We start from the raw sequence: 12758 nt of genomic DNA, 5'->3' as shown, positions 1-12758 counted from the left end.
CAAATGTCTACATTTGCCCATCCTATTTAACCAATATAACATTTATAATGACTAAAAAACTATAAGTTCTATTCAATACGACATAGTTTTAAAAATGTATGCCGAAAAGTAAAGATCAATTTTTACCCCCTCAATTTTATGAATGAAAACTAGACTAATTTTCACCTAAACCTATTTGGCTAATGTTCCATCCGCTGAATTATTTATTAATAATGTTTATAAACACCAGACAAAGACAATGCAAAATAAATCAATCGCACTAGACAGAAGGCGAATCAACTTTAACCTTTGGATATATATCAAACTGTATGTGAATAGATTCAATGTACTCCAGTGAAAATCATTTAAGTTTCCGTTAGAGCGACGTCAACAAATTAATTAATGATCATAAATTATGTTAATGCATGAGTTTAAATCATCGGCATTGTTTGATAGAATGAAATGTGTTCTGTTGTTCGCCAGTTTTATGGGGGTTTTCTGGTAGCTGTGAGTTGGAGTTTGGACAAGCGTAGARAATGGCAGAAAATTCATACAATTACATGTYGACTGAATAAAAGACACATTCACTAGATAATTTTGATATTTTGAGGCRAMTTAACGTTAAATACCTWGCGACTTAATTACCGAAAACTCCACATARACATGAAATGAAAGTAAGAAAGCGCTGGAACAAGATAARAACGGGCGTAAAACAGAAGATTSGATTGGTACACAAAGACTTAATTAAACACAGAAATGACGACTTTATAAATCACACATAGAGAAAGTTCAGATGATGGTAAATGGCAAAAGCTAACTATTAAAAATCGTTTAAAATACAGGATGTCGGGAAGGAAATACAAAAAACAGCCAAATAATTTCCAATTTTCCTCTCTTTCATGGGTGGGAACCCCCTGAACTTGGGTCTCAAGAGTAGAGTTTGGTCTTTTTCTTAACGAGAATCATTAAATGCTTATCTGGGGCCAAGGGTGCAAAGAATTTGTGTGATTTTTTTTGTCAATTAATAACGCGATAGAAATGTTAGTTTCAAAACGTTTTTGCCTTTTGCAATGTTCCTTTAAAGACAATGGAAATTTGAAAATTAGTGAAAAATCACAAAATAATTTTATGCGCATTTCAGATTTACCCAAACATTGGCACACTTCTTTCTGTATTTTGCTCACTGTTACAAAGTTGCACTTTATAAGCATGTAACATTTACATTACATTAAATGGCAGCATAAAACATCCAAACGGTTTCTACCGGACTATCTTTCAGCTGTTAATTGTAATTACATAATTTTTGTACATCGGAACAGTTCCTTCAACCATACATGGAGCTAAGGAATTCATAATTGAAATAGAAACGTTACTTTATAGGTACAACGTGTAATTACTAGAACTAAAATAGTCGCTAATACCCGAAGGTATTGGGCGAATTGGAACGCGGTAATCTGATTTATATTACCCTACATTCCTATCCGTAAAGAAAAATGAATTAGACAGTGAAAATTATAACTGCACACGACTTTAAAGGTTTGTATGTAGACTAATAATATCGTTTAAGTTGGTGGAACGATGGCATTGAAAGGCTTCGGTTGCAAACACACAATTCAGGTGAAAACGACATATTTTTGAAAATAGGTACATGAAAATGCCATTAACGCGGAGTTTTATTCGAAATATTCTGGCGTCCAAATGCAATCCTAATAACAGTACATGGGTGTATTTTATATTTGCTTGAAACTTTCTCAAAATGTCTTGAGTAGCGCTAGATTAAGCATAAACAAATCGGTTTCAAATTTATATGCAAGTGCACTGGTAAAACCGCGCCAACAAATTAATTATACAGTGACTTTTACAACATTTTCCGCATTGATTATTACGGTTATGTAAAAACAATTAAACCCAAGCCAATGCAGAAACTCAGCGAATAATCGGATATCAATTAAACCGCATGGAATGCCAGTTATTTACGTAAGAAATCAATGTACATAATCATAGACAACTTTTAATATTCTTTATAAATTGGACGCAATAATTGCCTAGGTCAAATAGAACACACAGGTGGTTACTTTATAATCCACAGCAATCTAATTGCTAGTCCATAAATGACTTGGAAAATAATATACAAGGCCTCAAAACATAACATATGGATATGAAAGGAGGTAGCTTAGCCAAAGTTATGATTATAAATTAGAATGAACTGAGGAAACAATTTCAACATTTTTATTATTTTTATTTAAAACGCATGCATTTTCTTGAGACAAAACTTATATTATTTATTATATTGATTCTGTTATGAGATTTACATCATTAGGCATACCAAATCGTAATGAGAATCCACAGGGTGATATTTTTTAGAAATGGTAACATTTTCTTGTGTGTCTGCATACTTGCCACTGTTTTCGAACCACGAAACTCAAAAACATTGTTATGTAAAAACAGTATAAAAAAATTATAATTTACTAGCAGCCTAAACCGTAGCAAAAAGCTTTGTTGTCAGGTGTAAAAGTGTGAAAAACATAAATGTGAAAGAGTATGTTTTTTTGAGCTGGTCAAAAAAAGACCAATGTGTATTTAAGGTCCTCGTTTAGTACCTACTTCGGCTTCCAAAAAGATATAATCTGATAAGTTATTTAAAGCGCAAGCTAATTGTTGTTAAAACCTTAATAACTTCTCTATACGAGTATACAACTATGCAAATATTCGCAAAAACCTGCACTCTTCCAAATTATTTTTCACTTACAGTCAGTCAGTTACAACTTTTTGGAAATAGGCAAATATTATTGAACACTTTAGCAACTAAGTAATTACCTATAGAAAGCCAAAAATGGAAATAAATATTTAAAATAACAAATCACATTTACATATGGGCCCAATTTTGTTTTTTTCAAGTTTCAATACTTTGTTAATGCAGACACGCTGTTTTTCACTTTATTATTTTACGTGGAAATCGTATTAACATTTTTTTGCAGAATACATTCGAAGTAATCTAATAACATAATTGTTTTAATTTTTCTATTTTTGCTATTTATCGTGAAAAATTGAACTGTTTTCAATTATTCTCTATGGGTTTGCATTTTTCTGCCTCTATGAGGCATCCTAATTTTCAAACAAAGCGGTAAATCTAAATAATGAGAACTTCTTCATTTGCCACTCTCTGATCGACGTTTCAAAGTTCGCAAAAAAGAGTGGAAAATTCCATTTTTAAATATTTTGAAGCATTTTCTTCCACGAGTCTGTATATTATACATACATACAATATGCGGGGCTTTCATTTCAAAAAGAACCATCTTTAGTACCTTAAATTTGAAGAATTAGACAGAATACAAAAAATACGACATCATCATATCATTTTAAAGAGAACGCTTCATATTTAAGATGTTTCGCTTTGAAATAAAAACCCTGTATAAAATGAGTACAAGCCTTCTTTGGCCATACTGTATATCTGACTGATATTCTTCTATACGAACGAAAAAACTTGAAATCAAGTGGCAGGTTTTTGTATTGAAAAAGTTAAAACATACATTTTCAGAGAAAACTAACTCTAGAACCATTGAAAAGAAGGCATTCTTCTACGGGCTAAATATATACATAATAAAAAGACGTAAAAACGAAATGAAAGGCAATATACAGGGTGATTCACAACTTTATGGACACAGAGCCCTGCTGCGTGTAGAGGACTTCAAAACAAGTCGAGTTTCCATTTAAGTTTTTTTTCTCAGGCCCATGTTTAACGAGATACAGGGTGTCAAAGTTTGAAAAAAATATTCGTATTTTCTCTTTAACTCTTACAGTTTATGAGATATTTTGCTCAAATTTTTAGCGTGGGCAGTAAATTCAGTTCAGCTCTTTTGGTTACTGAGATGTGCAGCTTTTGGAAACCATATTTTCGCGAGTTTCTCGAATACTACGTAAGCTGGAAAGTTGACAGAATACTGTTGGATAGTGCTCGATGGGCCCGATATTTGATAAAGAATAACTTTTTACGATAGAAAACTTTGTTTTCGAGACAAAAAATAAAACGTAAAATTTCTAAAAAATTGCAAGTTTTACTCACCAAAAAATTTTTTTTTCGAACTATTTCTTGACAGGTGGTTACGATATGAAAAGAGATTAATGAAATGGTGTATGATGAATGAAAATATATCATAAACTGTAGGAGAAAATATATTTTTTTTTACTTTAAAACCCTGTATCTCACTAACCATGGGACTGAGAAAAAAACTTAAATGGCAACTCGAATTGTTTTGAGGTCCTCTACACGTCCCTGCTCTGTGTCCATAAGGTTGTGAATCACCCTGTAGATAATACAGACTCTGACTCAGCTTGCAAGTCTTCAAGTTTTAATAACAAGCTAGACCACTTGGCTATTTGTCTTGCTAAAATATACCGCAAAATCACGATTTGGAATTAACTTTGCACATGAAATCACTGTAAAGTAATTTGTTAGGAGAATTGTTCCATTCTTGAGAAACATCATTGATTTCATCAGTTGGCTCTCTTCTAAGGCATTAATGCTGAATTTTATTGCCAGCGTAAACCTTCATTTCAAGAGATCACTGATATAAAGTAATCAATTATTATCCCAACCTTCTCTGCCACAGGATGTAGTTATTGTTCGGTATAATTATTTGTAGTTTATCCTTGTTGCAAGTTCAGATACTTTAATTATAATATTCCCATTAGTTAAACAATTTTTCGATTTCCATTCGCCAGCATGATTTAGGTCGAATGTTTTGCATATCAAAAAAAAAGTGTAAACCGAAAAGGTTTCAGCACAAAGGAAGCGCGTATAGAAAGCGTTATACATTTGTTAGTGTCGAGGTCGACGATACTTTAAACATGTGTTTCCTTCCGGTTTCGAAAATGGAATTTAAAACATTTATATTATCGTTCAATTACATGTGGTGTTTAAGTTTATTGGCGGTGATGAATTCAGTTAAAAAATACCGGGTAGGTTTTTAAAAAATGTACGTGTTTTCCTGGCAGTTTTATATACAGGGTGTATTTGAATCGATAGTAGAGATTCAATTCGAAAAGTTCCTATAAGGACATATTGCAAAATGCTTATGTTTTGATCTACTATGTTAAAAAAGTCGTTTTTTTATTGAAAGCTGCTGAAATTTTGTATAGGTACATCGTAAGCCTAGTGCTTTATAACAAATTATACAATAATAATAAAACAATTATTCCGCCACATACGGAATTCGAGGTGCGGCGCAATGAGGCGCAATGATTTTTAACTCACCAACTCACAGAGCGGCATCAAAAGCGCAACTCAACACAGTGTTACCCATGCCTACCCAAAGCCCACATACGTCGCATAAATTTTCGTGGTCTTTTACAGGTCCGACTTTAATATTATCTTATGTGTGGTCATTTGCTAATGATACTAATTCTACTCTTTTCTTTGATAAATGCCGGAAGTTTCCAAGAAAATGTTCAAATTGAAAAGTACATGTGCACCAGTTTATTGACTATAATCGCTTGGTTAATAAGACTTTTATCGCGATTGTAAATGAAATAAATAAGCATTTAGTCAATACTTGAATAAATTAATGCAAATTTTATATACCAGAAGGCGATAAACCAACTGGAAACGATAACAGTTCAGATAATGTAAAATGTTCGTTTTTAGATAAAATGTTGTTATTCCTGACTATTATATTTGATTGCACAACCGAATGCATTTTTAAAGCAACTTTATTAGTATCATTTATACCCGACTAATTAAATGGGAAGTCATTAATGAAACACTTTGTTGTGGATTTGTTAGGGATAGCAGAACTAATTCGATTTTTCTATACTTTACTCTTTCAACTGATATTTTCAGATATGTATTTTGGCCACTCGTATTTGTCATTTCAGGACAAAATGCTTCACAATTTTTTTTACATGCCTTCTCTAATTTTGTTCTACATAGGTACTTTCCAATGCTACAGCGTTTTTTGATTTCTGGTGGCAATCGAAACTTAGATCTCATTTTCATTACTTTTGATTCAATATTTGCTTTTTTCGTAAAATTGTACCGATAAATAATGCAAAATAATTGGTTGACTATTATTGAGACACTTTATATCAAACTTAATTGTTTTGAAGAAAATTAGACGCGAACACCTACGCAATTTCTTATGAGTCAATTTGTCCATAAATTTAAATGCGGGTGCTAAAAACGGGAAAAACGTCAATGAATAATTCATACTCATAACAGATTGCATGCAAATATTCAAACAGGAGACGAAACGTTACAAAAACCTGAAGAGAGAAACTGGAAACATTTTATTTTAGATTTCTGACCGGTTCCGAACTAAAGGCCACATGATGTGTAGGAGAAACTATCCTTGTTATACTTTATTGATGGTCGTATTTTAATGGCTTAAAAAATCTGCATTTTCAATTAGTAGGCGGAACTTACGTTCACCTTTTTACATTTAATTATAAAAAGTGTATGGTTAAAACTCTTGATCAATCATTTGGAATTTCCATAACTTAAGTCGCGTTCAGAATCTCCATTGCAAATCAGCAAATTGCATGGAAGAAGATCGAATTGCCTAATTTCCAATTGATTCAGTGCGATGATTGTTTAATTTGTTAATCACAATCATAAAAGGTGTATTAGCTCATAGTATTGAGGTCTGCAAGTGAGAACATTGCGCCTTTGTTGTATTTATTGCGTAAATTTTGGAAACTACCCAATTATGTCTAATAGCGTTTCCATTATCAAAATTACAAATTATAGCATTTTCACCGCAAAACTCCTGATTGCTTTACATTGCATTTTTTCTGTAATTGATGCGGTAATGAGTGCTGGGATTTTTGTAATTGGTGTATTTGAGTTGCTTTCGATCAGTCGTCCGTTTAACTTGTAACATTGTTGTTTAGAAAACCGATCTTGTGAATCATCTCACCTTTTAAGTTCAATGCGATACTTCGGATAGAAAGATAAATGTTACCTATGTCATATCCATAAATAAATATTAGCAAATCGTAAATTTATCATCATGAAAATGTCATTGTTGGACTGATAAGATAAACATATAAGGTAATTTGAAGATTTCTAAAATTTCGATGTTTTACAAATATTTTTTCTTCGAATTATGCCATCAGTGATGATTATTGAAACACTCTACCCTGTAACCGCATATTGCAAATCGATTACTTTGTGTGCTAAAACAATTAGCTTCCAATTGTATTTATTACTTTCTCACTATAAACTACTATGTAAGACCAAATGTCTAAAATTGTCTAATGATTTGTTGCAGTTAAAGATTTCTTTCGTCGACGATGCCGATATTTACGAGTATCCTTCCGAAACATCCCTGCTGTTGGATGAGGCCCAAATATCCACATTAGCGGGCACTGCTCAAGTAGGTCACACCATTCCAACACTTTCTGGTGAGTCGGATGGATTTCAATCCAAATGTGATATCCAACATTGATTTATTCGCCAAATAACCGTGAAACCCCTTGATGCAGGTTCTTCGCTGGCCACATACACGCCTAAAACCACCGAAACATTCCAACTAGGGGTAACAAAGAGCTTTCAAGAAACATCCACAGCTCCAAAGGTTGGGGTTCAAGTGAACCAAGAAGTGTCCCAAGCGGATGTACTTTTGGAGGAAACTGTAGAGCCGGTACTGTTCAGTTCAGGCAGTACTAGTGATATACTGTTTTGAAACTATGTGATTTCCTAACTGGTGCCGACAGCCAAAATTGGAAGTTTCAATTGACAACATCAACTGATTAATGATGATTTAAAACCAAAAGCTGCTGCATCAAAACCATTTGTTTGGAGCTTAATGTTTGCTTGAAACATTCCTGAATTTATACACATTCTTTTGCAACACTCCATTTACAAGAACTCACAGATCCGTAATATATTTTTACGGTAACTTTATCATGAATGCTTCTACACATTAAATATTTGCCAATATTCGGTTTATTTTTGCATGTTTTGGAAGATTTTTATGATAATTCGAGAAAAGGCAGCATACATTTATCTCCAGGATTCCTTCAGTTCCTCATTGCCAATGATAAATTTGAATAGACTGGGCTTCAAATGGTTTCCACGTAGTTTCTTTAGTTTTGTAATAAATCATTACAAACTGCATGATTATCTGTGATTTAAGTAAAACCCTATTTTCTAAGTGATACAGTCATTCAGCTCACGCAAGAGTAAAACATCGTGTTGTGTGCATTTGATTTTGAATGAAGCCAATAGTTTATAAGGTACGCTATAATGCCTCAGTATTTTATGAAGTACTTTTATAAGACATTTACTATACTTTTAAAAAAAGTTACATTCCAGGAAATTAATCTTAGTTTAATGTCAACAAAATAATATTAACGAGTTTTGTGCCTTTAATATTTGTCTGCAGAAAATAGTATATGTAATGCTTTGATTGATGTACCTATTTGTACTTACAACAATATTTTCGAACCCTTAGTAGAGTATAATTTTGGACCAATTTCTTAAACATTTGTATAATACCCTAGCTTTCACTCAAACCCCTCTTTTTCTGTTGCAACAGAAGACGTTGCTCTTTACAGTCCAAGTCACTAAAAATTTGATTGTAAAACGTTCGATAAATTGTATATGAAGCGGTGAACATATTGTGTGACGATAAGCTGTGTATGAAGTAAGCTTCCTGCTTTTAAATTAATTATATCATTGTAATATCGGTTTCGTATACGTCGTTTTTAAAAATATATACACGTATTATTTATTAAAGTTTGCATTTTATTCCATGGCACACAAATAACCGTATCCTACACAAATGTGACCTTAAACGATAGACTGATTCAGGAATTGTCCAGCACGTTAATTACAACAGGATATTTTTCGCCTCTAGTAACTTGCAGCTCCAATATGTTATCCAATGCGACTAGTTTAAGGTGAAGATTTCTCAAAGCCTGAAAAGAGTTTTCAAATAGAGTGGATAACGTGAAAACCCGCTGGAAAATCTAAAGTATAAACTAGGACTTTTTAACAGATTTCTTACCTGCATAATTTCTGGTTTAGCGTGCTCATCGGACTGGAGACTTAATTGGCGCAACTGTTCCAATCTCTCTAGTGTAATTTGCGCAAACTTTGTGGCTATACTCGAATCAACTTCTACTGTTACCTCTCCTGTTTCGTCTGCTACTATAATGCTCAAATAAAGACTAGTAGCAGTTGTTTTCAGTTTTTCCTTTACACGCTTGAATTTTCCGCGGATTTTAAATTTTCCCTTACTAACATTTGGCACGACACTCAGAAGTTTCTGTACTGATATCACATTCCGTGTATCTGGCGACTGTTGCTGATTTTTGAACTGGCTGGAAACGGATTTTTCTCTGTCTTTGGAGGAGCTTTGCACCTCTATTATGGGTTTGGACGGTTTTATAGCAACCGGAGAATGCCGATCTTGAAACATTTGATTTATATTGGAGTTTCTGGCGACAGCACTTGATCCAACCTTGCTACTGGATGGAACTCCAAATTCTAATTTGCTCTGGAATAACTTCTTGGAAGATGTGGCCAAATTTCGCTTTTTTGGACGTTTCAATTCAGGACTATGAATATTATTTTTTAACTCCTTCCTTACTTGAGTACTACACGGCAAATCTGCCATTCGTTCATCTAGATGATCTAAATGCGAATCAATATCTATGTCATCAAAACTGTCGTCTAATACTATCACACAATCTCCTTCTGCATTGGGCGCAGCAGAATTTGTTTTTAAATCTTTAATATGTTTCGGTTCAGTAAAGTTACTTTTCTGTGCATTACGGACGTTTGTTGACGGTATATCAATTTCATTTAAATGCTGATTTAGTATTGAATCGTCAAATTCCATTTCGTCAAAGAGATCTGGAGATAAACAATCCCTATTTGAATCAGGAATATTTCGATGGGAGTTTTTCAAATTGCTACTAACAGAGGTATTAAACTCTTCCCGAGGTTCCTGTAACAGATCGTTGCCTATTTCACATTTCGATTGAACTTTCGTAATTGTTGTCTTAGAATTCGGATGATTCGAAATGGAATCCGCCCGGACATTTCTAGCTGCATGTGTATTAATATTTGGTTGATTGCGAGGTAAATTTTCGTTTGGTGCATTAAATTGTTGGCGATTTTCCTGGACACTGTTATGGCCTAAAAAATGGTAAAAACCATTTTCATTCATGAAATTAAATATGTATAAAAATACCTTCAGTGACATCTAAGATTTTTTCATCTATAGTATTCGGATTTGGATTTTCTTCTAGTCCCAGTGCTCTAGCGAGTACATTTTCGGCAGCATTTTTCACTAGAATATCTTCCACTGAACCGCCCAAGTTCTAAAATATTGTTTCTAGCGCAACATAAAAATAGAAATCACCGGAGAACTTTGCTTGATTACTTTAACATGGGCAGGTTCCAGCATAATTCGTCCATTGCGAACCATAACAGGGCCTATAATTTTCAGCTTGGTACCCGGAGGAGAGTTTATGTTCAGACAAGCAACTGCTTTAAATTCCATCGCTTCAACCTCTTGAACTCCATCGGTTAGAGTGAGTTGTAGAACCTAAATTTATACATCGTCCGCATGTATTTTACTAACTTGATAAGCACGTTAAGCTCTATTAGAGTTTGCAAATTAAAAATAACTGCAGCTAGTTGGAAACATTAAGAGATTAGAGTGATAGATGTCGGACATTCTCCAATCTTCAAGCAAATGAAATGTTTTTTGATAATATGTTTACAGTTTAGGCTAATATCCATTAATGTAATTTTTTTGTTCATATAGTGTTAAATTTTACACATGGGTATTCAACTCCAATAACTTGTCTGGCTTTTAGCTATTATTGCGATGCTATTTGTAATTTTAGTCATGGAATATTGATAAAATTATACATTCTATAGCGAATCCAGTTGCATGAGAATTTATTTTGCTTTCCAAATAATGTTTTTAAGTTTGTCAGCTGTCTCACCCGTTTCCCAAAGTCTTTTTCAACTTCCGTATTTTTGCCCACTTTGTTTCGTATCCTCTGTATTTGCCACAGTTTAGGTTTAGATATATCTATAACTTGCAGCACTTGAAGATAAAAAACCCCCGTTAAAGTGTACTTCTTTTCTGAATTAAGGCCTTCAGGTAAGGAAGGTATCTCGACATCTCTTAGATCTAACAAACAATATATGATTGAATAGTAGGAAATGGCTTTTTTCGAGAATTTTATTTTCTAAAATTCAACGAAATTTAGATGATGAATTTAGTCCCAATCTATGGCTTAAAGGAAAATCGTAATAACGTATGAAAAATACCTATGTGGTTAGAAATGCGAAAACTATTACATTTCTTAGTTCTATGTAATTAAGCAAGAAGATCGAGAGGGTATAAAATTTTTTTATAGAATGAAGAAATGTTTAATAAGAAAAAATGTAAAATAACTTGTAACATTACATTACTTTCACACTTTTTCACTGATCATTTGCAGCATTTTTCGCCAAATTTCTCCAAAATGATTTAAATGGTTTACATTTTAGAAAGAAAAATCTACACTTAAGAGCCCTGTAGCTCCAAAGCCGCCTAACATAGGGCAATCGTAAAATTTCTTTTTTTTTTTTTTTTGTTGAAGAAATATCTTTAGACTTTAATATCCTCATGAACATTGCATGTAAAAACGTTCTTAAATATTCGGCCCTTCTGACTTGTGTAAGATAGACTTACCTAATAACAACCACTGCTCATATATCATATTCTGAAGATGCTTTATACTGTAATTTGTAGGTAAATTATCTTGTTTGCACCATTCTATGCAACTTTCCAGCCATTCCTTTGAAAGGGGCATTTGGAATGAATCAAATATCCGCTTTATTTGGTGCAGCTCGGAAGTCATAATTAACTCTTAGATTGTAAGGTACTTGTAAAAAGTATTTCAAATAGAGCAAATTTAGAGCTCAATTTAAATAATCATAATAATAACAATAAATAAGCAAACATTGGTAGGTTAGGGTACTGTTGTCAACAGCGGGAGTTGCTATAGACTCGCACTTTGACGGATTTTTTGCTTCATTGTACTGTGGCGAACTCTATCCGCCACTTGTCAAGTAGCAGCTCCAACCGAAACGCCAGCTATATCTCACCTACTAAAATCTGCGGCGTTTTGATTGAAATATAACTTCCAATTAATGTGCTGTATCAGGCGCCTAAAGCGGGGCCTACTTAACCACGCCTTACTGACGAGCCCAATAGGTAGGCTATGGACGAAACGGACTATGGTGCTTCAACGCGCACCATAGTCCTATGTAAAACGCTTTTTTGTCATTTTCTATGAATAAAATTTCATAGTCAGCCAATTATTGAATAGAATTGAAAGAGAACTAGTACAAAATTAGTTAAGTTAATTAAATCTAGTCAACTTTATTACTTTCTCTTATTATCTCAATGCTTATCTCAGAATGTCGGATGCGTTGGATCAAGAATGTTAATAATAAATTGAAATTAAATTAATGGATTTGTTCCAAGGCAAACTTTAACAGGCAATAGAAAATGTATCTTATAGAAAAAAATTAGTCTGTTTTCCAAAAAATATAATGTTGGAAAGCAGACGGAATTGGAATATGAAAACATAAAATTGCAGAGAAAAACATATGGTTTAAAATTCTCAGAAAAACCTGAACCCCATAGATTGATTTTAATTGAAATCATTTTTTAAACTTTCAAGTCTGGAGAATATAAATTAATTATCTCGAAAATTAATAGTAAAAAGACTCAACTAATAATTAACACTCTGTACTTCCAAGATAG

General features: G+C 33.1%; 2 protein-coding genes across 5 annotated transcripts in view; one reads left to right on the top strand and one right to left on the bottom strand.

The window, feature by feature from the left end:
• The window catches only part of LOC125504082, a 31627-nt gene extending 22911 nt beyond the window's left edge, over positions 1 to 8716 (top strand). For all 4 annotated transcript variants that reach the window (XM_048665435.1, XM_048665438.1, XM_048665437.1 and 1 more), the window contains 2 exons: positions 7248 to 7380; positions 7462 to 8716. In XM_048665435.1, coding sequence (XP_048521392.1) covers positions 7248 to 7380; positions 7462 to 7661 — 333 coding nt within the window. In that variant the 3' untranslated portion in view covers positions 7662 to 8716. The remainder of the gene's footprint in view (positions 1 to 7247; positions 7381 to 7461) is intronic.
• On the bottom strand, positions 8705 to 11998 carry LOC125504083. The gene is made up of 6 exons (XM_048665439.1): positions 11679 to 11998; positions 10942 to 11132; positions 10371 to 10535; positions 10179 to 10308; positions 8988 to 10123; positions 8705 to 8898 (listed from the first exon to the last, which is right to left on the bottom strand). Exons 1-6 carry the CDS (start codon positions 11845 to 11847, stop codon positions 8788 to 8790), a joined length of 1902 nt encoding a protein of 633 aa, XP_048521396.1. The 5' UTR covers positions 11848 to 11998; the 3' UTR covers positions 8705 to 8787.
• Between the last annotated feature and the right edge of the window lie 760 nt (positions 11999 to 12758).

The sequence above is a fragment of the Dendroctonus ponderosae genome, unplaced genomic scaffold (genome assembly GCF_020466585.1).
Source record: "Dendroctonus ponderosae isolate FM_Combo_2020 unplaced genomic scaffold, Dpon_F_20191213v2 Dpon_F_20191213_37, whole genome shotgun sequence".
NCBI lineage: Eukaryota > Metazoa > Arthropoda > Insecta > Coleoptera > Curculionidae > Dendroctonus > Dendroctonus ponderosae.
This window is presented reverse-complemented; position numbering and strand designations above follow the sequence as displayed.

What these genes read in the sequence shown, in the direction of transcription:
- LOC125504083 (XM_048665439.1), bottom strand. Translation starts at nt 11,847, where the DNA reads ATGACTTCCGAGCTGCACCAAATAAAGCGGATATTTGATTCATTCCAA. An exon ending in TGGAACCTGCCCATGTTAAA is followed by an intron (nt 10,309 to 10,370) that starts GTAATCAAGCAA and finishes ACAATATTTTAG; the next exon opens with AACTTGGGCGGTTCAGTGGA. An exon ending in AATCTTAGATGTCACTGAAG is followed by an intron (nt 10,124 to 10,178) that starts GTATTTTTATAC and finishes ACCATTTTTTAG; the next exon opens with GCCATAACAGTGTCCAGGAA.